General features: G+C 36.0%; 1 protein-coding gene across 4 annotated transcripts in view; it reads right to left on the reverse strand.

The window, feature by feature from the left end:
* ANKIB1 (ankyrin repeat and IBR domain containing 1) overlaps positions 1-26,202 on the reverse strand; it is a 152,405-nt gene that overhangs the window by 50,056 nt on the left and 76,147 nt on the right. For all 4 annotated transcript variants that reach the window (XM_072651494.1, XM_072651493.1, XM_072651495.1 and 1 more), the window contains 3 exons: positions 22,670-22,787; positions 8,635-8,843; positions 6,326-6,414 (listed from right to left, as the gene is read on the reverse strand). In XM_072651494.1, the coding sequence (XP_072507595.1) occupies positions 6,326-6,414; positions 8,635-8,843; positions 22,670-22,787 (416 nt within the window). The remainder of the gene's footprint in view (positions 1-6,325; positions 6,415-8,634; positions 8,844-22,669; positions 22,788-26,202) is intronic.

The following is a 26,202-nucleotide window of genomic DNA, read 5'->3' on the forward strand; positions in this document are numbered from 1 at the left end:
TAAACACGTGATGCTAATCCCATATTAAAGGTCATAAATAGTGATAATGTAAAGAAAAAACAGTGTATTTGAAGTCACAGACCCTAGTTTTAAATCCTTGCTCCACTATTCATTACTTCTGTGGCCTTGAACAACCTACTTAAAATTTCTGGGTCCAAGTTCCCCCTTCTCTAAGAAAGGGTGGTTGAATTGATCTTCTCCAATGATTCTTCTAGCTCTAAAGCTATGATCTTTTTTTTTTTTATTTTTTTTATTTTTATTTTTTAATGTTTAACAATCACTGCCATACAATTGCGATTTTATCCCCCCCACCTACCCCCCACTACCCCCCTCCCTCCCCACGACTGCATACAATTCTGTATAGATTCTACATATACTTTCCTATTGAGTATATTTTCACTATAGTCATGCTATGTAGTCAGACTAAGATAAATGAAAGAAATCGTATAACAAATCAGAACATGATACACAAACACATACACATACACAAACATGATCTGCTACATTATGTGAGTGACTTCCATATTTCTCTCTCTGAGTGTGGTCTAAAGCTATGATCTTAAGACTTTTATAAAACTGAAATTCTTTAAAAGATAATTTTCAAAATTGACTTCTGCTGTCACTTAATTGTTTTTCATTAGAATGAAATGTCTACAAATGTAATTGGAGAAAGAAGGAAAAAAAATATGGAATATGAAATTATGAAGTTTTATGGTAGTGTGGTCCCAAAATAAAAATATCATATAAAAAGACCTTTTTAAGTTAGTTTGATATCTTAAATAATTACAACTAGCCTGCCAAAATGTCCAAAACCAAGCCCACCATTGACATTTATTAACAAAAACTCCTACAAAACCTCACCCTTTCTTGGTCTTAACAATTCTCTCATTCATTCTCTGTACAATTAGTAAATGAATTAAGTTTATTATGGGTGATTTTTCCTGTAGGATGGGGCAAACATACCATAACAACCAAAACAGCATTTTAACATGTTTAAAAGCTTGTTCTTATATGTAAAACATAAAAGGTCATGGTAGGTCAAGAATATCACAACTTTACTGAAGCACTGAAAAGAATATGCTGAAGTCAGAAAAGTACAGGCCTGTACTGGCCCTGCCACTTGTTAAACTGTGTGACCTTGGACATGATCTGGTATTCCAGAATTTGTTGAATAAATTGTGGTAAAAATCTTGTTTTTTATGACTTTAAAGACAACAAAATGTTTCTGAAACTCAGAAGCAACCTGAAAGGTAAAGGAGTCCAATCCACATAAAAACTGGAAAAATTCTACAACAACCTTAAGTAGTTATTATCCAGCATCTATCCACTTGAACACTTCTAGTAGGGAAAAAGCAAGATTCAAGGGAAAGATGGATGGTTTTAGAATAAAAAGACTTCTATCATCTGTAACCTGGGGCAAGTCACTTTCCCCCTATCTGGCCCTTGGTTTTCTATTCTGTAAAACGGGGGGTTGGTATAAATAAGCCTTAAAGTCTCTTCCATATTTAAATCCATAAGTCTATTAACTTGTTACACTGAGAGGTAGTTCATTCCATTTTTGGACAGCCATAAATGTTTAAAGTTTTGCTTTTTACCAAGCTAAAATCTATGTTTGTGCAACTTCCACAAACTATTCTTACTTCTATCCTGCTCAATCTTTGATACTCTGTATTGCAGAATACTAATTTCTTTAGTCCACTCTTGAATGACAACTTCCATCTTATCTTCATGATCATCTGGGGCAACCTTTGGATTTTCTCCACTTCCCTTATCTTTTTAAAATTAATTTTTTAATTTTATTTTTGTCAATTAAATGTAAAAACAATTTTTAACATTTGTAAAAATAATTTTTGAGTTCCAAAATCCCTCTCTCCTTCTTCTCATCCCTCCTTGAGAAGTCAAGCACTTTGATACAGCATTTACATGTACAGTCATGCAAAACATATTTCCATGTTAACCACGTTACAAATGAGAATACAAACAAAAAAAGGAAAAAAAAGGAAAAATAATTTTTAAAGTATGCTGTGGTGTGCATTTCCATTCATTCTTTCTCTGGAGATGGATAGCAAAGTCACACAGTTAATCATACAATTATTGCTGTTACTGTGAACAATGATCTGGCTTTGCTCACTTTACTTTGTATCAGTTCATACAAGCCTTCCCAGGTTTCTCTGAAACCATCATTTCTTACAGTACAATAGTATTCTATCACAATCATATACCACAACTTGTTTAGTCATTCCCCAACTGATGGACATCCATCAGTGTCCAATTCTTAGCCACCACAAAAAGAGCTACTAAATATTTTTGTACATAGAGATCCTTTCTCTTCAATCTCTTTGGGGTACAGACCGAGTATTGGTATTGCTGGGTATGCATAGTTTTATAGACCTTTGGGCATAGTTCCAAATTGCTCTCCAATATGGCTGGATCAGTTCACAATTCCACTAAGTGTATTAGGGTCCTGATTTTTCCACATCCCCTCCAATATTTGTCATTTTCCTTTTTCGTCATATTAGCCAATCTGATAGGTATGCGACAGTAGCTCAGAGTTTTTTTGTTATGCATTTTTCTAATAAGTAGTGATTTAGAATATTTAGCATCTTTTCTTATGACTACAGATAGCTTTGATTTCTTTGTCTGCAAACTGTTCATATCCTTTGCCATTTATCAACAGTGAAATGGCTCATATTCTTATAAATTTGACTCAGTTCCTTATTTGAGAAATGAGGCCCTTATCAAAGAAACCTTGCTGTAAAATACTTCCTCCAGTTTCCTGAGTCTTGGTTGCACTGGTTTTGTTTATACAAAATCTTTTGAATTTAACATAATCAAAATTATCTATTTTACATCCTGTAATGCTCTCTATCTTGTCTGTTCCTAAATTCTTCCCTTATCTATAGATCTGACAGATAAACTATTCCATACTCTCCTAGTTCCCTTATCTCTTAGCAACTAGAGACAAGAATAATATCTAGTATGTATGTAGTACTTCAAGATTTACATGTGTTTATATATGTCATCTCAGTTCATACAAAAACCCTGTGAGGTAAATGATATTATTCCTTCATTCCTTGTCACTGATAAAACTGAGTCTGATAAAAGTTAAGTGATTTGCCCAGGATAACACAACTAACGAATATCTAAGACAGGATATGAATGCAGGACTTTCTGATTCCAAATTCAACACTACATCTTCAATGCCACCTTTGGTGCTGCTTAATCAACAGTCAAAGCATTAAGTGATTCCAATTTACTAGGTACTATACTAAGCACTGAGCATGCAAAAAAGGGCAAAAAACATGGTCCTGACCTCAAAGAACTCATAGTCTAAAGGGGGAGACAAAGTGTATACAAGTATGTACACACAAAAAATATACAGAATAGAAGATTTTCTCACTGTGAAGGCACTAGCAGTTGGGAAGGAGGGAGGAAGGGCCTGGAACAGCCTCCAGAAAAAGATGGGAATTGAGCTATTGAGTCTTGAAATAAGCAGCTAGAAAGAGTGCAGGACCTAAGAATTAAGAAGCCCAAGGGTCAAATTCTGCCTCTATTATTTAATAGTTGTGTGCAATGGGGAGTTAACTTGAACTTCTCTCAGCCCCAGTTTCCTCAGCTATAAAATAGTGATAAAATATATATAATACCGCCTTAAAGGCATATTCATACTGGAAATGATAGTACATGTAATGCAATTTACAAATCTCCATTTGTCATACAAATGGAAACTATTTTTTAAGAAAATGGTACAAAACAGCTCAAGGTATGGTTGTATGCTGGTATTATATATAGATAGGAAAATATTTTGTTTTGATTCCTATAACATTCCAAGTGGGACATATAACTGTTGGCCTTTTTGTTTATAACAACAATTTTGGTCAGTGTTTTTATGAAAGACTATATTATAAGTCCTAGTTATCTAGGCTGTAAATGATAAACTGGGGCCTATTATCTTCTAAGTAGAATTAAGGTTTTTTCCTCTAAATTTACTGTTGTACTTGCTTGTGTGTGCATGCATAGGTGTACTTATGTATGTTTTCTTTTATCAAAAAACGCTGAATAGCAATCAAATTTTAAAGGGAGAATTTAGTCAACTACTTAAAAGAATAATTTGGGGAATCTTTATAAATTCAAACCTGAAATTATGTTTTCTATATATCTGGTTTTCTTACTTAACAGTCTTAAAGAAAGATACACTCCAAAATTAACTTACATTGTTTATAAAATTAAACTAGGGAATATCAGTCTGAAATTGCATTATTTGTAAAACAAAAAACAAAAAACCTACGGTACAATTCAATAACTTCTATATTTGTTTTGAATGTTTCTAAAGGATAAATGGCAGGGCAGGTTATATGCATTACAAAGGATTTCACCTGCTAAGAAGTAAAAAAGTATGTTTAAAAATTATTTTTCGGGTCAAGGTACTGTTTTTTGCTTAGTCCCGGTGGGATGGCGTTGATTAAGGAGACCTATGACAATAAGTAGAATTTAAATGTAACAGTAGAATATTGCCAAAATCTTCTCACAAATCTTAATCACAAATGACATCACTAACATACTACTCGCTACCTCTGGAACCCCTGTCTGCCTGAGAGATCTACTATTAATCATAAATACCTACAGATTAGCACAGTATAGAGAGCTGTACCTGCACTCAAGAGAACCTGAATTTCAAATCCAGCCTCCGACACTTAGTAGCTATGTAACTCTGGGCAAGTCATACAATCTGGCCTTACTTAGTTTCCTCATCTGTAAAATGGGGAAAATAACAAATTTATCTTCCAGGGTTGTTGTCAGGATAAAATACGATATTTGTAAAGTGTCTTGCAAACCTTAATGCACTATATGAATACTAGCTATTCTTGTTATTAAAACAGTTGACTCTCCAGTTTCAAAAGTGAAAAATGGCCTTTGGGTATTGTTCTGACTTTACAATTTTCTATTCTGTTATCAGCTACCAAGTATAGACTTTTAAAAATATTTTCTTCATTTCCATTTCCTTAACTGTCATGCTACTCTTTGTATACTCAATCTGTGTTTTGATCTACCCATCAATATTATTTTTTCCCACTGTGTTAAAAATTTCCATAGATTCACTTGAGACAAATCAAGGAAAGTATATATTGATGATAAAAGACCTTAAATCAAATGTACAATTGGCATTCTGTAAAAAGAGAAAAGATTATGAACTTGTTTCTTTTTTTTCAAACAAGAAAGTAGTGAGGATTTATTATACAGATGTGCTACACTTAACCACAAAGAAAGCCATCAGTCTGAAATGTAAAAAGTACCATGACACAAAGTCAAGAGGAAGGAATTTGCATTAAAAGATGGCATGTCCTTTTGTCTGGGAGGTGTCAAATGGTGATAAGAGTCCTTTATCCAATGGTAGAGATTGTAGAGTCCTTCGACGAGTGGGTGATGTCTCCCGACGAGTGGGTGATGTCTCCCGAAGGTTTCTTTATTCCTGAGAATGTCACCAAGGGTCATTCAATCTTTGATCCTGTGGCCTCTGTGGACAGCACAGTCTAGTTATCTGGACCTCTGCCTCATCTTTCTCCTCTTGCATTTCAGCTTATGCATTTACTTCTTCCTCCACTTGGTTCTCATGGCGCAACAGCAGTTGACAAGATGGCATTAAACTCATTTCTGCCTCAACATGTCTCTATCTTACTCTCATGATTGTTTGCCAATCTTAGAGGAAAAGGGAGTCATTCCTTCCCTGTATCTCAACCTCCTCAAATCCTAAGGCCTCTTGCATTCCACACTTATCTCTCCTCTCTAGCATATTCAATTTCTTAATCTGTATTATTTCTTTCCCTTCTGCTTTGAAAACACTCTATCCCAACTGTACTTTGCTTTTATGTTCCCAGTGTGGCCTTTATTACCTTGTACCTGAACTACTTCAAAAGAAAAAGGGATCTTTCCTTTCCAATGTGTGTAATATTTTCAAATAAGAGATCGGAGCTGGACCTATGATGTCCTATGGTATATGGAACCATTGGTTGGAAAAAACCTTAATTTTTCTTTGGGACCACACTTTTTCTTTAAAATGTTACCACATTTACTTTAGTAACTGTTTCTTGATTTATTCAGCCAATACTTCATAATAGTTTACATATATTAAAATAACAAAGTACTAAAATACTAAAACTGTACCCATTGTTTATGAAGGAAAACAAAACTTCTCACCTGATGAGAATTAAAATTATAAAGAATTTCAATATAATTATGATACTAGTAAAGGTCTTAAATGCAAGGTACTTTACAATTAAATTGAGGGATTATTTGGTAAGAAATAATATGTTACATTTATACTCACGCTTCCCAACATGCTCGACAAAAGTCATGTCCACATGGCATATCCACTGGGTCTTCAAACACAGAAATATTGCACATACAAATGTCACACTGTAGAATAAGTTAAAAATACAATATACAAAACCATAATTTAGTGTAATCATAAATTTGCTAAGAATACCATTTATGATTTTAAGTCATTAATGGAATTAATCAATAAATATTAATAACAATTGGCTTTTATAATACTTGGGGTGGAGAAGAGAACAACAAAACAGTCAAGACAAAGAAGAAAGAGTGAGATGGACAAGAGAAGTAGAAGCTAACAAAATTACTGAAGGCAGAAGAGATAAGGTGGGATGTGTATTTGGACATAAAAACTGCAAAAGAACGAAGTGTTCAAGAGTATCAAATGCTGAAGGAAAGTTTTAAAAAGAATGAGGACTAGGAAAGGTTTTTGGTGCCCCAGGAAGGAGCTGTTTTACTAAATGATGGGGAATGAACATTGTAGGGAGAGAGTTGCAGAATGACTGCCTAGGAAGAAAATATAGGTATCATATATATCCTACTTTTTCCAGGAATTCAGCAGTGAAGGCAAGAAGCAATATAGGATGGTGGTCTGAAAGAATGACAATGCCAAAGGAAGTTTTCTTTTTTGGGGAGATAAGAAAACACTTGAATATGTTTGAAGGGAGATTGTAAATAGCCAAAAGGGAAATAAATATTGAAGATAAAAGAGAACGAATGATGTCACAAGGCCCTGGAGAACCTAATTGTCAAGGCTGTAAGGAAGAAAAAAAATTCTTTTATTTTCAGTACAATAATGTGATCATATATTTTCTATTATTCAATATGTCAAAGTTTTCATACATTTTCATCTATATTGCATTTAGTCTAGATTATATTTGACTTTAAGGAAAAATAAACAAAATTCTCTCATAATACTCAACTGTCATGGAGAAACAAATGAGTTTTTACTCATCTAATGGTTTCTTTTTTTAAAACATTAGAGTCCATATGGATTTGCAGTTCATAAAAATGCCACAAACTGTCAAAAACTTGTGGTGAAATTTTAATTTATCAAAGCATGAGAATTACTGATTACCTAAAAAAAGCGTTTTTCACTTATGTCAAAGAACACCCATGGACCTCTTTGACAGTCTAGTGAAACCTATGGTCTCCTCAGACCAATGTTTTTTACTACATAAAATACATAAGATTACACAGGAAGCCAATTATGCTGAAACAGTTTAAAACAACCACCATCCTATATGTAGACAGAACTTCTTAGTTGAAGATGTTTCCAAGCTTTATTTATATCAGTTTTTCTCTATGCTTACTTCTCTACATCAGACAATACTACTCATAATTATTTTTCATCCTTATTTGTAATACAAACAAGTTTACATTCTAACCTGGTGTGGTTTTAAGCAACCACTTAGTCATGTATTTACTGAATAAAGACTGTCTTTTGTTTATTCTGTACATCCCATGACTTAGCACAGTGCCTGGCACACAGGAAGCATTTAAGGATTACTGACCTACTAGCCGACTAGTTTCTTTTCTTATTGCGGTAATTAACGCATTATCATTTATTAATAATAATCACAATTAATAAATTATCAATCTAATAATGACAGCAGCAACTAGCATTTGATATCACCTGCTATATTCCAGGCAGAACATGAAGTACTTAACAAATATTATCCATGTGATCCTTACAATAACCAAGGGAGGTAGATGCTACATTATCCCCACTTACCAGTTGAAAAAACTGAAGCAGAGGTGAAGTGACTTGCCCAAAGTCACACAGCTAATGAGTGTCTGATGCCACATTTGAACTCTGGTCTTCCTGACTCCAGGCTCAGGGCTCTATCCACTGTGCCACCTAGCTACCACTACTAAATTGGCTAAACTTCTGCCTGAAGTTACTATATTCAGGGTTGATGTAATTTCTGTAATTCATGCAACATATTTTGATTTTCATTTACTTGTTTTTGGTAGCTCAGAGTCAGAGCATTTCAACTGTATACCATGTTTTTCTCATTACAATTATTCTCGGGGTTTTTTAAAATTAGTAAATCTGATTCTCACTCGAAGGAGTAAATAGACTCACTGCAGAGATATCTGACTCAGGAATAAATTCCACATCAACAATAAGCTTTCTTCCTGTCTGGTATAAACTATCTCATACATTCTGATGTTATTTCCTGCTTGCTATTTCCACTGCATGTCAATTTTTTTTTTAAGAACTCATGAAACAAGAGGAAATCATAACCATTTAGAAGTTCAATTGTAAAGGCAATGATCAGTTTCAAGATGAATACACACCAAAACTGTATCCAGGTCACCAGGAGATAAACTAATTTCATCTGGAGAAGTGACAGAAGAGCGAGTCGTTCTTGGAGTTCGAGGAGAAGGAAGTGTGTCCCAGGCATTGTACCCACTTGGAGGTGGGGTTGGCATCTGAACACCTGAACGTTGGCAGCAGTTCTCTGGATTAGACATCCATGCTTCAAGTAATTTTTCCCTGTCCCAATCTTAATAAAAATGAGAATATAGATAATGGTCAGTAAAAACAAAATGTTAGTTAAAAAAAATCCTAATCCTGAGTGAGATTTAAGAGTAACTAAGATCTTTTAAGAATGCAAACATATATGGTCAAAGGCTATGAACAGTAGGTTTTCAAAGGAAGAAATTAAAGCTATCTATAGTCATATGAAAAAATGCTCTAAATCACTATTAATTAGAGATGCAAATCAAAAGCAAACTCTGAGGTACCACATTACACCTGTCAGATTGGCTCACATGACAAAACCAGAAGATGATAAATGTTGGAGAAGATGTGGGAGAGTTGGAACACTAATTCACTGTTGGTGGAGCTGTGAACTGATCCAACCACTCTGGAGAGCAATTTGGAACTATACCCAAAGGGCTACAAAAATGTGCATATCCTCTGACCCAGCAATATTGCTTCTAGGGTTGTATCCCAAAGAGATAATAAAAATGGGAAAAAGTCCCACATGTCCAAAAATATTTATAGCAGCTCTTTTTGTGGTGTTCAAGAACTAGAAATTGAGGGAATGCCCATCAACTGGGGAATGGCTGAACAAGTTGTGGTATATGAATGTAATAAAATACTGTTGTGCTATAAGATATGACAAACAGGGGGACTTCAGAAAAAGCTGGAAAGACTTATATGAACTGATGCTGAGTGAAATGAGCAGAACCAGGAGAACATTATATATAGCAACAACCACAGCGTGTGAGAACTGTTTCTGATAGACTTAGCCCTTCACGCAATGCAAGAACCTAAAACATTCCCAAAGAACTCGAGGCAAAATGCCATCCATATCCAGAGAAAAAACTATGGAATCAGAACACAGAATGAAGAAGACTATTTTCTCTTGTGTTATGTTTTGGTTTCATTTGGTTTTTCTCATGGTTTCTCCCATTCGTTTTAATTCCTCTATGCAACATGACTAATGTGAAAATGTGTTTAATAAGAATGTTAAGTGTACAACCCATATAAGACTGCATGCTGTCTTGGGGAGGGAAGAGGGGAAAATTTAAAACTTATAGAAGTGATTGTTGAAAACAAATAATTAAGTTTAAAAAAATGCAATTATGTATAAATATATTACAGGCACTAATAACTCATGGAGTCAGAAGACAGGGGTTCAGGCCACCTCAAGACATTTACATGAGTAGTTATCAGGGCTCTCAGTGTCTCACTTCTTTATAAAATGGGGATAATGAAACAGACACCATTCTAACAGAATAATGAAAAAAAATACTTTGGAACATTAAGGCACTAAATAGTCATTTTGTATATGTATATATGTATGTACACAATGTGTAACATATTAAGCCATTAGGAAAATATAAATTATATTCACAAGATCACAAATTATATGGAAAAAGAAAAGACCTTAAAGATGATCTGGCCCAACTCTTTCATTTTAACAATTAAAAAAATAGAAACAAACTGACTGCATTGACCAAGGTAAATTCAATTGTTAATATTTGTTAGTGAAATATGATACAAAAATGTTCACATATAATAAGGAAATATGGATTTAGTGGGGATGATGAGCTCTTTAACATATCACATTTTGACTTTCCACACCATCACTATTCCCTTTCAATCAATATACAAAGAGGTGGTTAACTATTTTAACTGTGAAATTAATTTAATCCTCTGACAGTGCAGACTCATTCAAATTTCAGCTTTTCACTTATTTGAGTCAAATATATTAGCATATAATATGTTAGGGTCTCTGAGCTTTAGGATGCTTCAAAACCCCTCTAAAACCAGTTAATCTGTCTGTAAGTCAGGATGCTGAAAAATATCCTTGATCAGTTGACATGTAACATTAACATAGAAACAATTAATTGTAAACAGCCAAGATTTTGGATTAGGGTCCACATATAAATTCAGTTGAATACACTTTATTTTTTGGTATTGTGTGTAGTAGAATTATGATAATAAATTTATGTAGCACTTTAAGGTTTGTTGAACAGTTTGCAAATATTGTATCCTTTGATCTTCACAACAACCCTTTGAGATAGATGTTATCATTCTTACAGAAGGGGATATGGCTTTATTTTTATAATTTATTTTTTTTCCAACTGCAATGTACATTTTTTAACATTTGAAAAAAAATTTTGAGTTTCAAATTTTCTTCCTCTCCTCCCCGCTTCCTGAGAAGGCAAGCACATTGATATAGAATATACATGTGCAATTATGCAAAACATATTTACATATTAGTGATGCTGCAAAATAAAAGACTTCACCAAAAGTTGAATAAGGTAGAAAAATGATGCGCTTCAGTTTGTATTCAGACTTCTTTCTCTGGAGACATAATATTTTTCAACATGAGTCCTTTGGAACTGTCTTCTTGGATCACTGTATTTATTGCTGAGAATAGTTAAGTCACTCAGTTGATCATCGTACAATACTGCCGGTACTGTGTGCAATGCTCTGGTTCTCTCACTGTTCTCTCACTTTTCTCGTTACCGATGATCTAAGTCTTTCCAGGTTTTTGTGACATCATTCCACTCTTCATTTCTTAAAGCACAATACTATTCCATTACAATCATATACCATAGCTTATTTAGCCATTCCCCAACTGATAGACACCCCCTCAATTTCCAATTCTTTGTTACCACAAAATGAACTGCTACTAATATTTTCATACAAATAGGTCTTCAAACCTAGTAGTTGTATTGCTGAGTCCAAGTGCATGTGCAGTTTTATAGCTCTTTCTGTACAGTTCCTAATTGCTCTCTAGAACAGTTGGATCAGTTCACAACTCCACCAGTGCATCAGTGTCCCAATTTTCAGCATTCATTCCAACATTTATCATTGTCTTTTTGGGTCATATTAGCCAATCTGATACATATGAGGTGATACCTCAGACTTGTTTCAATTTGTACTTCTCTGTAAACAGTAGTGATTCAGTATATTTTTTCATGACTATAAACAGGTTGATTTCTTTATATGAAAACTATCAGTCCATATCCTTTGATCACTTATTAACTGGGGAATAATGTACATTCTTATAAATTTGACTTGGTTCTTTATACATTTTAGAAATGAGACTTTTATCAGAGACATTTGCCAAAAAAACAATTTTTCCTCAGCTTTCTGCTTTCCTTTTAATCACAGTTACTTTGCTTTTGTTTGTGCAAAAGCCTTTCAATATAATAAAAATTATCCATTTTATATTTTTGTAACACTCTCTTATTTGGTCCTAAATTCTTCCCTTATCCATAGATCTGACGGGTAAACTATTTCATGCTCCCCCAATTTGTCCGTGGTATTACCCTTTATGTCTACATCATGTACCCACTTGGACTTTACCTTGGTATGCAGTGTTAGGTATCAGTGCATACCTAATTTCTGCCAAGCTGTTTTCCAGTTTTCCTAGCAGCTTTTGTCAAATAGTAAGCTCTTGTCCCAAAAGCTTGGATCGTTAGATTTATCAAAGATAAGTTACTATGGTTATTTACTACTGTGTCTCGTGTACCTAATCTATTGCACTGATCTACCACTTTTTAGCCAGTTTTGGATTATTCTGATGACCACTTTATAATACAGTTTGAGACCTGGTACAGCTAGGCCACTTCAAAATTTGTTCCATTAAATTTCTCTGATATTCTTGATCTTTTGTTCTTTGGGAAAAAAATTTTATTATTGTTTTCTAGCTCAATAATTTTTTGGTAGTTTGATTGGATGGCATTAGTAGATTAAGTAAAACTGTCTTTTTTATTATATTGGAGCAATTAATCATATGGAGCAATTAATATTTTTCCAAATGTTTAAATCTGACTTTATGTGAAAAGCCTTTTATAATTGTGTCTTTATAGTTCCTGAGTTTGTCTTGACAGATAGATTCCCAAGTAATTTATACTGTGTACTGCTATTATTACTACCACCACTGCTGTTATTTTAAATAGAATTTCTCTATCTCTTGCTGCTGGACTTCATTGGTAATACCTAGAAATACTGACTATTTCTATAAGTTTATTTTATATCCTGAAATTTTGAAGTATACCATCATTTCATCTGTAATGACTGAGAGTTTTTTTCCTCGTTGCCTATGTGAATTCCTTCAATGCTTTTTCCCTTCTCGTGCTATAGCTAGCATTTCTAGTACAATATTGCATATCAGTGCTTATATCAGGCATCCTTTACCTCTGATCTCCTTAGGAAGACTTCTAGCTAAACGCATTACAGACGTTTCATGAGTTTCAGAGAGATACTACTTATTTTAAGGAAAGACTCATTTATTTCAAAGGTCTCTAGTGTTCTGAAAAGGAAGAGGAGTTATAGTTTGTCAAAAGGTTTTTCTGCACGTATTGAGATAATCACATGATTTCTGTTGGTTTTGCTATTGATAGGCTCAGTTATGCTGATAGTTTGCCTAATACTGAAGCAGCCCAGCATTCCGGGTATAAATCCCACCTAGCCATAATGTATGATCTGGGTGACATATTGTTATAATTTCCTTGCTAGTAGTTAAAATGTTTTGCATTGCCCGTCAATTGGGGAATGGCTGAACAAACTGTGGTATGTAATTATCATGGAAGACTACTGTATAGGAAATGATAAGCAGGACGCACTTAGAGATCCTGGACTTACATGAACTGAGACAAAGTGAAATGTACTGTGTACAAAGTAACAGCAATATTAACGGATGACTTAGCTATTGTCAGCAACCCAACGATCCAAGACAGCTCTGAAGGACTGAGGATAAACAATGCTATTCATCCTCAAACTGATGGTGTCTGAATTACAATTGAAGCATGCTTTTCTCACTTTATTTTTGAGGGGTTTTTTTGGTCTGTTTCGTTTCACATGACTATTATGGAAATGTTTTGCATGACTACACATGTATAACCTATATCGAACTGCTTGCCTTCTCAGGAAGGAAGAAGAAGAGGAGAGGAGGGAGAGAATTTTACTCAGACAATTTGTTAAGTGGATTGAATTAATTTATATGTGGAATTGGGTGGAGAGGAAGGAAGAGAATTTGGAACTTAAAAGTTTTTAAAATGAATGTTAAAAATTGTTTTTACAAGTAAATGGGGAAAAATAAAATACTAAATAATATTTTTTAATGTTTACATTAATCTTCATTTGGGAAATGGTCTCTAGGTTTCTTTGTTTTTGCTTTTAGCCTTAGGTAGTATCAAAACAATTATTTCTGTAAAAAAAATAATTTTGGTAGGGCTCCTTGTTTTTCTTTTTTTCCAAATAGTTTATATACTTTTGGAATTAACTGTTCTCTAAATGCTTGGTAGAATGCACTTGTGAAATCAACTGGCCCTGGGAATTTCTTCTTAAAGAGTTCATTGGTGGCTTGCTCAAATTCTTTTTTCTAAGATGGTATTAAGTATTCTCTTTCCTCTTCTGCTAATCTGAACAATTTACATTTTTGTAAATATTCATCCATTTCATTTAGATTATCAGATTTATTGGCAAATAACTGGGCAAAATAGTGGCAAATTCACCTATTTTATTTTTGATACTGGTAATCTAGTTTTAAAATCGAATTAACTAAGGGTTTATCAACTTTATTTTTCCCCCCCATAAAACCAGCTCTTAGTTTAATAGTTCAATAATTTTCTTCCTTTCAATTTATATTAATTTCTCTTTTGATTTTCAGGATTTCCAATTTGGTGTATAATTGGGGAGGTTTAATTTATTCCTTTTCAAGCTGTTTGAGTGGCATGAGCATTCACTGATCTGTTCTTTCTCTATTTTATTAATGTAAGAATTTAGAGATATTTTAATTTGTTTCCATGGCTTTTTAGGGAATATAATTAAACTTTTCTGCACTTGGTTGTGAGATTTTTATGCCCTAATATGTGGTCAATATTTGTGTATTGTGCTGCTGAGAAAAAAGGCATATTCCTTTTTATCCCCATTCAACTTTCTACAGAGGTCTTATACCTAACTTTTCTGAAATTCTGTTTATTTCCTTAACTTGTCTTATTTTTTTAAAATTAATCTAGCTCTGAAAGGGGCAGGTTGAGGTCCCACACTAATATAGTTTTACTATTTCCTTCTGTGACTCACTTAAATTTGCCATTAAGAATTTGGATGCTATATCATGATTCATATATGTTTAGTATTGACTTTACTCCACTTACTATGGTACCAGTTAGCCAGATGTAATTTCCTACCTTATCTTTAATTGGATCTATTTTTCCTTTTGCTTTGAGATTATTATTGATACTCCTGTTTTTTTACTTCAGATAAAGCATAACGGATTCTACCTCAGCCCCTTTCTTTAACCATGTGTGTGACTCTGCTTCAAATGTATTTCTTGTAAACATACTGGTTGGATTACAATTTTTAATCCATTCTCCTATCCACATCTGTTTTATGGGAGAGTTCATTCTATTCACATTCAGTTAGCATCACTGTATATTCCCTCTATTCTATTTTCCCCATTTATCCCTCTATCCCTCTCTCCTTCTTTTCACCATGTCCTTCCTCACAAGTGTTATGCTTCTCACTACCACCTCCTGCAGTTCACTTTCAGTTCTATAAATTTCCTCCCCCCGGTTCTATTCCCTTTGGAAAAAATTCTGATTAGACTAAGGTTCTCATGTTGCCCGACCCCCCCATCTTCCCATACACTGAAATAGTTTTTTCACACCACTTTTATGTGAGATAATTTACCCCATTTTACCTCACCAATGCCCGTTCTCCCGGTACATCCCTCTTTATTACCCTTTAATTTTAGCTTTGGTTTTTTTTTTTGGTATCATTCCATGACAGTCAACTTATAGTTCTTCTTTCTTAAGAGTGGTAAAGTTCATCTTCCCATGGAAGAATGTAAATAGCTTAATCTTACCTTGTGATTTCTCTTTCCTGTATACCTTTTTATGCTTCTCTTAAGTCTTGCATTTGAAAATGAAATTCTGTTGATCTCTGGTCTTTTTAATCAAGAATGTTTGAAAAGCCCTCTATTTCACTGAATATCCATTTTTCCCCCTGAAGGATCATAGGTAGTTTCATTTGGTAGAAGATTCTTGGTTGTAATTCCATTGCCTTCTGAACTATCATATTTCAAGCCTTCAACTGCTAAATCTTGTGCTATTGTGACTGTAGTTCCACAATATCTGAATTGTTTCTATCTGGCTGCTTACAATATTTTCTCCTTGATCTGGTGGCTCTAGAACTTGATTATCATATTCCTGAGAATTTTCATTTTGGGATTTTTTTCAGGAGGTGATGGGTAGATTCTTTCAATTTTTATTTTGCCCTCTGATTCTACGATATCAGGACAGTTTTCCTTGAAAATTTCTTGAAATATGATGTCTAAACTTAGAAAAAAAACAAAACATGACCTGAAAGCCAAGTAGTAGTCCAGTAATTTTTAAATGACCTCTCTTCAATCTATTTTCTGGTCAGTTGCTTTTCCAATTTTCTTCTATTTTTTCATTTTTCTGATTTTGTTTCTTGATGTCTTATGGAATCATTAGCTTCCACTTGCTTGCTTCTAATTTTTTAGGAATTATTTTCTCCAGTGAGCTTTTGTCCCTCCTTTTCCATTTGGCCAGTTCTACTAGGTTGCGCAGTGGACAGAATATGGGGCCTGGAGGCAAGAAGACTCATTTTCATGAGTTCAAATATGGCCTCAGATACTTTCTAGCTGTGTGACCCTGGGAAAGTCACTTAACATTTTTCTTTGAGGCTTCATATGTTGCTATTTTGGCACTGTTGTCTTCTTCTAAGTTTGGGTATTTTTGATCTTCCCTGTGACCATAATTTTCTATGGTCCAGTTCTTTTCATTTTGTTATTATTTTGGATTTTTTGGGTTTTTTGCCTATTTTTCCACCCCATTTCTTGACTTTTAATTTTATGTTAAAGTTGGATTCCTGGGGTGAAGGGACACTGTTCCAAGCTTCAAGTTCTTCATATTTTTGTTTCTAAAGCTAATTCTGGGAATCTTTAAGTTTTTAGTTCTTCCACAGTAATATGATTTGAGGAGAGGCATGGTCAATGCTCTGTGAGCAAACCACAAGTACTTTTCCTCCTTGGCTGCACATTCTAATATGCTAGTGTTTAGTGTTCCTCCTCATCCTGAGACTATGACCTGGGAGATTTGTTGAGTGTGTGCTGGAGAGGTGCATGTCAAATCAATTAGCATTTAGTAAGTTCAAATTGTGTCAGGCATAGTGGTAGGTGTTGCGGTCACAAAGAAAGGCAAAACAGTGTCGGTTCTCAAGTAGTTCATAATCTAACAGGGAAAGACAATCTCACAGGAAAGGCATTAAGATTAAAACTGGAAGCAGACTTGAGGAAAGACAAGAAATGTAGATGAGAAGGGAAAGAATTCCAGGCATGGGAGATAAACAGTGAAAATGGTGAGGTGGGAAATGGGGTATCTTCTGTGAGGAATAGCAAAGACAATATCACAGAACCACAGAGTATGTGAGGAGAAGTAAGAGTCAATACTTGAAAGACAGGAGGAGATCAGCTTATTAAGGCTATAATTAATAAATAGATTTTGGTCATGACCAACATCATGACATGGTCAGACCAGTGCTTTAAAAAGATCATTTTTAAAGATAAGTGGAGGATGGTCTAGAGTAGGAGAAGACCTGAGGCAGTGAATGCAATAATCCAGGCATGAGATAGAAGGATGTGAACCAGGGTGAGGGCAGCATCAGAGATAACAGACTGTGTAGAAGAGATATTGCAAAGATAGAATCAACAGAACTTTTCATCACATTGAATATGAGACATGAGAGTGAGGATTAAGGATGGCACCTATGAGGAGAGCCAGAATGACTGAAACAGTGATAACCTCGACACTACAGGAAAGTTACAAAGCAGAAAGGAGCTTTAGGGAAAAGCCAAAAAGTTCAGTTATAGACATGCTGAGGTATCTAAAGGTAGTTGGAGATACATGACTAGTAGCAGGGAAAGAGATTAGGGACCAACAAGTAGATCTGAGCCTCATCTGCAAAGAGAAGATAAATGAAATCATGGGAATTTTAGTAGAGGTAGAAGAGAATCTGACAGAATACCTGAAAATACCATAAATCTTTTCAGGCATGATACTGGTAAAGGAGACAAAAAAGGACCAGTCATATAGTAAGCAGGAGGACCAGGAGAGAGTATTATCCTGAAAACCTAGAGAGTATTGAGGAAAATAAGTTATTGATAGTCTCAAAGGTAGCAGAAATGTCAAGAAGAATGAGGACTAAGAAAAAGCCACTGAACTTGGCAAATAAGAGATTGTTAGTAACTTTGAAGAATGAAGTTTTGGTTGAATGAAGAGATCAGAAGCCAGAATGCAAGAAGTTAAGAAAAGGAAAAAGCAAAAGAAGGAGCCAACACTACTTGTAGACTGCCTTCTCAAAGAGTTTAGCCACAGAAGGGAAGATACAGAACAACAGCTCATGAAGATGAATGGATCAAGTGACCGCTTTTTGAGGATAGGGGAGATAGCTACCAGGGAGAGACATAAATTAAGTGAGAGTGGCGGTGAAAGAGGGAATGATCTACTAGAGAAGAAAGGATGGAATGGGATCACTTACGCAAACAAAGTAGTTTTTCTTCAAAAGTGAAAGATCCCCTCTTCATGTGACACAGGGGTGAAGGTAAAGGAGAAGATGGAGGTAAAAAGCATCTGGGTAATGTGAGATGATGAAGGAAGAAGTAGGGGCATCTCTTGGCGATGGGCCTTACTTTTTTCAGTGAAAAGTTAAGACCAGGTTCTTAGCTGAAAAGGTGTGGTGGCAGAGGGAGACATGGGAAGTTTTAAGGATGAAAAGTTTCGGAAAAGCAACTGTGGTGAGTGGGAAAGTGAACTGATTAATGTGTAAATAGATGGCCTTATCACAGTGAGGGCTCAGTAAGATTATGCAACATAACTTTAGAGTGGACCTAAACAGCAGTTTCATGACTTTTTGCAGTTTATTCAGCAGCATGTAAGGAACAAAAATATCAGAGTGCAGGAAAAATTTAAGGCTGGGACTTGGCAGGGCAAAATCACTATTACGATAATGAGGCAAGGAACTTGATGAGGAAAGGAAGAAAACGTAGCCAGCTAAAGGGTGAAGGATGACCTGGGAAAGAACTGAGGAATGGTAACAATGAGGTTGAAAAGCAGGGTGTGTGTGTGTTGCGTGTGGGGTGTGTGTGTGTCTGTTTGTGTGCTCTCATCCCTATCTCAAGCCAGGGCTGTGGAAGGATGGGGTCCCCACTAAGCAATTCTCAGTCAGGCAAAACTGTATAGAAGGGAAACCATCCATGCCACCTGTGGTAGAAATGTGGTAAGAAATGAAAGAAAGCTGAAATGACAACTAAGATGAGAAAACAGAAAAGCATATAGAAACAGTGGACAGTCTCAAAAATATCAGTATTTTCAATGAGACAAAAAAAAAATATAATGTAAAAATAAAGCACCAATAAAAATTTATTTTAAAAATGAACACTAGTAGGCAAGATAACTTATCTGCAAGAATGAAGTATAATTCTAAAAGGGAAAAACAGACCTTTAATAGAGAAGATCATTTTAACCTACTAATACTGAAAAAAAAAACCCAAAAAACAACAGAGCTGAGTAGAATCCTTGAAACACAAACATAAAATATAAGAGAAGCCTAGAAAGGTAAATTCATATGAACAATCTAAACAAGCTAAGTGATGATGAAGTGCTTATATTCTAATAGAAGAAATCACTGTCCCTCTAAAATCCCATATTCTTAAAGGGTTGAAGAGGGAGCAAAGAAAGATTAAACCAATGGTCTTGGCTCAATGATCTCTTCTATTAGGATATAAGTACTTATCACTTAGTTCTTTTAGACTTCACATGTCTTTACTTTTCTAGGCTTCTCTAATACTCCATGTTTATGTTTCATGGATTATACTCGGCTCTGAAGAAGCTTACAATCTACTAGAGGAAAAACATGCAAACAAATATATGCAAAGCAAGCTAAATACAGAATACGAAATAATTAACAGAAGGCGGCACTGGAATTAAGAGGGATTAGTATAAAGCTTCCCGTGGAAGGTGGGATTTTAGTTGGGACTTAAAGGAAGCCAGGGAGGTCAGTAGTTGGAACAAAGGAGGGGGAGTGTTCTAGGCCTGGGGGACAGCCAGAGAGAAAGCAAGAAGCAGATAGATGGAGTATTCTATTCATCAAATGGCTAGGAGTACAATGTCACTGAAATGAACTGAGTATTGGTAGGGAGAGAAGAAGGAAGGAGTAGGTATAAAAATATTAGAAAGAGGGGGTGAGGGTGTTAGGATGGGCTCTGAACGTCAAACAGAGCGTTTTGTATTAAATTCTGGAGGCAAAAAGGAGCCCCTGGAATTTATTAAACAGACAGGTGACATGATCAGGACTGTGCTTTAGGAAAATCACTTTAATGGCTAAACGGATCAATCACAGTGGGAAGAGAGAGGAAGCAGGCAGACACAGCAGCAGTTATTAAGATACTCCAGGCTTGAGGTGATAAGAGGCTTGCACGAGGGGGAAAGGGAATAGTAGAGGAGAGAAGAAGGAATACATGAGTTATGTTTCAGACATACTGAGTTTAAGATGAGTATTGAACATCCAGGTGATGATATCTAAAAGGTGGTTGGAGAAGTGAGATTGGAGGTCAGGAAAGTGACTGGGTCAGGATATGTAGATCTGAGAATTAACACCATAAAACACCATAAAGAGGGTAATTAAACACATTGGGGACAGCTGGTTAGAGGGCATGATCTGGAGGAGGATCCAGAAAAGAAGTTGGAGAAGGGGCAGTAAGACGGGAGAGGTGTCCTGAAAACGTACAGAGAACGGACTATGAAGGAAGAGAGAGTGATCAACAATGTCAAAGAGAAGTCAAAGATAATGAGAATTGAGGAAAAGTCACTGGCTTCAGCAACTACAGAGCAGTTTCAGTGGAATAATTAAGTCAGAAGTGAAATTGTAAAGGGTTAAGAAGAGAGTGGGAGGAGAAAAAGGAAAGTACTTAATACAGCTGGTATTTTCAAGAAGTTTAGCTATGAAGGCAGAAGCAAAACAGAAAAATTAGCAGGGATGGAAGGGATCAAGGTGAGGGCCTTATTTTAGGATGGGGAGGCCTGAGCACATTTGTAGGTAGCAGGAAATGAGCCAGCAGAAAGGAAGAACTTGAAAATTAGTAAAACAGTGGGGATGACAGAGGAGACAATCTGGTTGAGAAGATGGGATGAAATGGGATCAACCAAACAAGTAGAAGGGTTAGCCTTGCTAAGGAGTGATTAGATTGGAACAAGCCTGCATTACAAGATTCTAGAGGGTAGAGATGCTAAGCAGTGAACAAATGAACAATGCTTATTCAGCTTTAAAGAACTATGGTATTTACAGCAATCAGTAATCAAATAACTTCCCCCAAGAGGAAGCTGATATGGTATCACATTCCATGTTTACAAACTCAAAAATGGTAGCCTTAAAAAGACTATGTAATTATACCTAGTAATTTATGTTGGTTCCATGAGAAGAGGATTTTATCACAGTCAGAGGATCTGGGTTGCTTCCAAGGCTTGGGTTCAATTAGAAATCCTAGACCTGGAGTGTTTATCTTCTTTCACTCCTATAACCTTGCACAGTGGTTGCTTTAGTCTTCTGTAACCCAGGAGCCGAGCTAGATCCTACTTTTTTTTTTTTTAAACCAAAAGCCCACACTGGCCCTCAATTCATGTTTAGCCTCTTCCTTTTCTAGTGCTGAAGCCATAATGAAAACCAATTCTGCCACTACTCCTGTTAAAGGTGTGTCAACCTATTCTCTTCTGGCTCTGATCTCCCTCCTTGGCTACTACTCCCATTCCTACCGCTTCCCCCTATTAGACTGTAAGCTGATGGAGAACAGACACTGTCTTTGCGCTTCTACTTCTATTGCAGCACACCCCTTGACAAATAATAACTTTAATAAATGACTCTTCCTTCATTCAAATCCCAGCTCTGACACTTATCACATGTATGGATGGATTTAGCTTTATTGGATCTAAGTTAATGATCCTAACAACTATAAATCTATGATCCTGTGAACTTAGGATAGAAGAATCTGTCCTATAATCTTATTTCTGATACTAGCGGAACAATGCTAGGTAAGTTATTTTCTCTCCCATAGACTGTTTTTTTAATCTGTAAAAATAAGAAGGTTGGGCTCAAGAATCTTGAAAGTCATTTCAAACTGTAAATAATAATATGTTGCTGTAGAAAGACTGTTAGAGGTACACATATGGGAGACTTAAGTTCAAATTCCACATCTCTAGTTTCTAGTTGTGTGACCCTGGGAAAGTCACCAACCTACTCTCCAATTCTGTTTCTTCTTACAGTACCTACTTCATAAGGTAACTGTAAGGTTCAAATGAGATAATGTCTGCAAAGACTTTTAAAGAACTAAAAATTCTAAAGAACTAAATAAATTCCAGTTATGATTATGATTTTGTGTCAGAAAATAACTCACAGAAAAAATGAACACCCTTGGAACCATTTTCTTTAAAAATTTTAATGAACTACTACCATATGTCATCAACATTTCATAGCTGGAAAGCAATGCCAAAAAATGGGGAACTCGATTGTGGAAATTATTTTCTAAACTGTGCTTAAACCATACTCTTTGCTAAAATGTGGCATTGTAAACAAAACAAAGGCAGATTACAAGCCATAAAATCCTAAGTATACTTATCAGTTTCATTGGAATTTATAACATAATCAATGCTTACTGATTCCCTGACTGAGCTATTATCTAAAACTTGATCTGTTGTGAGCAGACATAAAAACATGCATGCATATCTTTACTCATGTCTTCACATAAGTATTTAAATCATCTGAATGCTTCTAGGTTTCTGTCATTACCATGAGCTCTGAGTAAAGCCTCAGCAGTGAACAATGGGGCCTGAAGCATGTCAGCAGACTCTACTATCAGCATGTCTTTCAGTCTTCGGAGATCCTGGGGTCTTAACCCTTCATATGGCTGTGAAAAGAACAGAATCAAAGTTAAGGCAGATGTTGAGTAACTGAAGATTTAAAAAACTTTCCTATTCACTAAAACATCCCTATCATTTTGCATTTATATTGAAGTACAAGAGGCACACTGTGGTGGCAGGAAGAGGACAGGCTTCAAAGGCAAGACAACATGCTCCAAAGTCCTTCTTCCAAAACATGTCATGTGCAAACATCCCACAGAACAGCAACATAAGAAAGGTAAATGTAACTACCAAATATGGAATGATGAAATAAATTATACCATCTCTAGAAACTACTATGAAAAAAACCTTAAGAACACATATTAGGTTAAAAGAAAGCAGTAACAGGGAGAACCAGAAAAGATTGCTTTCTAAAAAATATACAATGGGTTAAAAGTAAAAGAAGAATGTAAAGAAACAGAAGTGACAGTGGAGTAACAGGCTTGAAATACCATAGACTAAACTCCTCTACCCTTGTAGATGTATCAGTAAATTATGTGGGCGCATCAAAAGAGAGGAAGGAGAAAAGCGCATGTAAAAGTACATAAGCAAGTCCAGGCACAAATGAGGGAACATAATTCCTATGGTCCTCAGCAAAAAAGTGAGGCAACAGAAGAAAAGGGAAAGAAGACAAAGGGAGGGAATGGGGAAAAGAGGGGAGAAGAGATCTTGAATCTATGGGGAGAGGGGGTCCCACCAAACAACATTCCAAAGGTGGAAGGAGAGCACTGCTCCTATGAGGACACAGTAATACTAAGTGATGGAAGAGCATGAAAGTACAGAGGAGAATGCAAATGACAAAGAAATGATCTTAGGAGACGCAGGGCATCGAAGTGGAGTGCACAATTTGGGACTGAGAGGTATGAAAAAAAAAAAGGGGTAGAGGGTAATATACAAAGGTGTGGGTGTGGGTGTGGGTGTGGGTGTGTGTTCGTCCTCCGTTGCCTAACAAGACCATGCCAGCAGAGACATAATGACATGACTTGCACTTCACTTTCTTTTCAGTGAAGGAGGGCTGTGCAGGTCACCAGTCTCACTTCTCCTCCACAACCATCTGAAACCAGTGACCACATATATTCATTAGGATGACTGGACACGACCCAGGATGAGGCAATTGGGGTTAAGTGACTTGCCCAAGGTCACACAGCTAGTGAATGTCAAGTGTCTGAGGTGAGATTTGAACTCAGGTCCTCCTGACTTCTGCACTGGTGCTCTATCCACTGCACCACATGGCTGCCCCACATTATATAGTATTCAAACAAAGGAAGAAGCAAATAGTAGCTGACTGGCCCACATGGTAGTCATCTGTAGAGTGATGATAACTGAACGTATAAGAGAGAATTAGCTCATGAGAAGAATATGTAGATAAGTAACAGAGGCCCTTCTTGGGGTACATACATAGGGCAATCCAGCAGAGGAGACTCAGGAGTGATCATATAGGTAGGAGGAGAACTAAGCCTATCCAGGATATGAGAGAACTTCACAGTATAAAACACTGTAGAGAGGTAAAGAAGAGAAAGGAATAAGAATAGATAACTGGAAATAGCAATTAAGCCATTATTAATGATCATTTTCATTAAGTTCTTGATAAAAAAAATACTCTGGTAATCTGAAAGAGTGCTGTTCAAAGCCTAAATGGTACAGCCAGAAGTCAGGTCTGATCACTGATGGAGCAAAGTCAGTGGAACTTTTCTCTAGGAGTTTCACTGTCAAAGAGAAAAGAGACATATTGATGTTGATAGTGTTGAAGAGATTACAGGATCAAGTGAAGGTTAGTTCTCTTCGAAGACAGGCAAAAACTGCATGTAAGAGCTACTGAATAATTGTCAAGAAAGTGTAAGCCAGAGGAGATGGGAAGAAAGGAAGTCAATCAACAAACACTAATTAGGCACCAACTATCTGCCAGACACTGTGCTAAGCTCTGAGGATAAAAAAAGAGGTCAAAGGTATTCACATCTTCAAGGCATTTATAATCTAACTGGGGAGAAAATTTGCAAACAAACACATACAAAGGAAGCTGTATACAGGAAAAGATATAGGAAGTAATTAAAAGAGGGAAAAGCACTAGAATTAAGAGGGGCTGAAGAAGGCTAACAGTAAAAGAAAGGATTTTAGTTGAGACTTATGGAAAACCAGAGAGGTCAGTAACACCGAAGAGTACATGTCAAGAATGTGTAAGAACCTTGGAAAGGTTAAGAGGGGGCCGGGCTATAAAGGGTTTTGAATGTCAAACAGAGCATTTTATATTTGCTCCTGGAGGCAACAAAAAGCCACTAGAGTTTGCTGAATGGTAGTGGTGGTGGCATCACCAGACCTGTGCTTTAGGAAATCACTTTGGTGGCTGAATGGAGGTTGGAAGGCAGACCCACCAAAAGGTATTATGTTATTCCTGGGCTGAGGCAGGGGGATGGGGTGGGGAATGTCAGTGGAGAGAAGTGGGTGTATGCAAAAGATTTTGCAAAGGTGAAATCAATAGGCCTTGATAACAGCTTGGATATCAGGGGAGCAGGGTGAGGAAGCCAGGATGTCTCAAAGCTTGTGAGCTTGAGGGTGAATGGTATTGCCCTCTATGGTAGTAATAGGGAAAGGGGGGGAGGCATGAAGGAGAAGAGTTTGGGGGAAATATGATGAGTTCTGTTTTGGACATACAGAACTTTAGAAATCTACCGGACATCCAGTTTGAGATGTCTGAAAAGCAGTATAAGGGTTTGAATCACTCCTAAGACACTAGCCAAATGACCCTGAGCAAATCACTTAAACTCTCTGATTGTCAAAGTCCTCCTTCGCAAAATGGCAATAACAACAGCACTTACACACAGAGTTGTGATGATCAAATGAAATACATGCAAATTCCCTTTCAAACCACAAAGCTCTATATAAATGTTAATTAACATAATCTTCCTCTCCTTTGGCTACCATCGATAAGAGTGGCTTAATTCTTAACAGTCATAAGCTTCCAAGTTTAGTAAATATATGCTAATTAAAGTTAATGTCAGGATTTCAAATATGGGGACCACTCCTTTCACCAACAAAGCTGGTAGATAAAAAAAAACAGTGGCAGCCAGGTTGGACAGTGGATAGAGCTTCAGGTCTGGAGAGAAAAGGATATGCTATGAACCTCACTATCATCTGAATTATTCCCATTTGGCCACTGAGGAAAATGAGCAAACTGGTTCAGTGACTTGCCCTGGATCACACACCTAGTAACTGAGGCCAGACTTGAATTCACGTCTTTCTGACACCTGGCCCAGTCCTGCTCACTGTGCCATCTAGCAAAATCCCAGTAATGTTATTTAAAAGAAATATACTTGAAACACAAAGACTGACATAGAGTTAAAATGAGAGAATGAAGTGAAACTGAACTAAAAAATATCAGGGGTAACGATCAATTTCAGGTAAGGCTACAGTAAATATAGACAAGAT

The sequence above is a fragment of the Notamacropus eugenii genome, chromosome 3, assembly GCF_028372415.1.
Source record: "Notamacropus eugenii isolate mMacEug1 chromosome 3, mMacEug1.pri_v2, whole genome shotgun sequence".
Lineage (NCBI taxonomy): Eukaryota > Metazoa > Chordata > Mammalia > Diprotodontia > Macropodidae > Notamacropus > Notamacropus eugenii.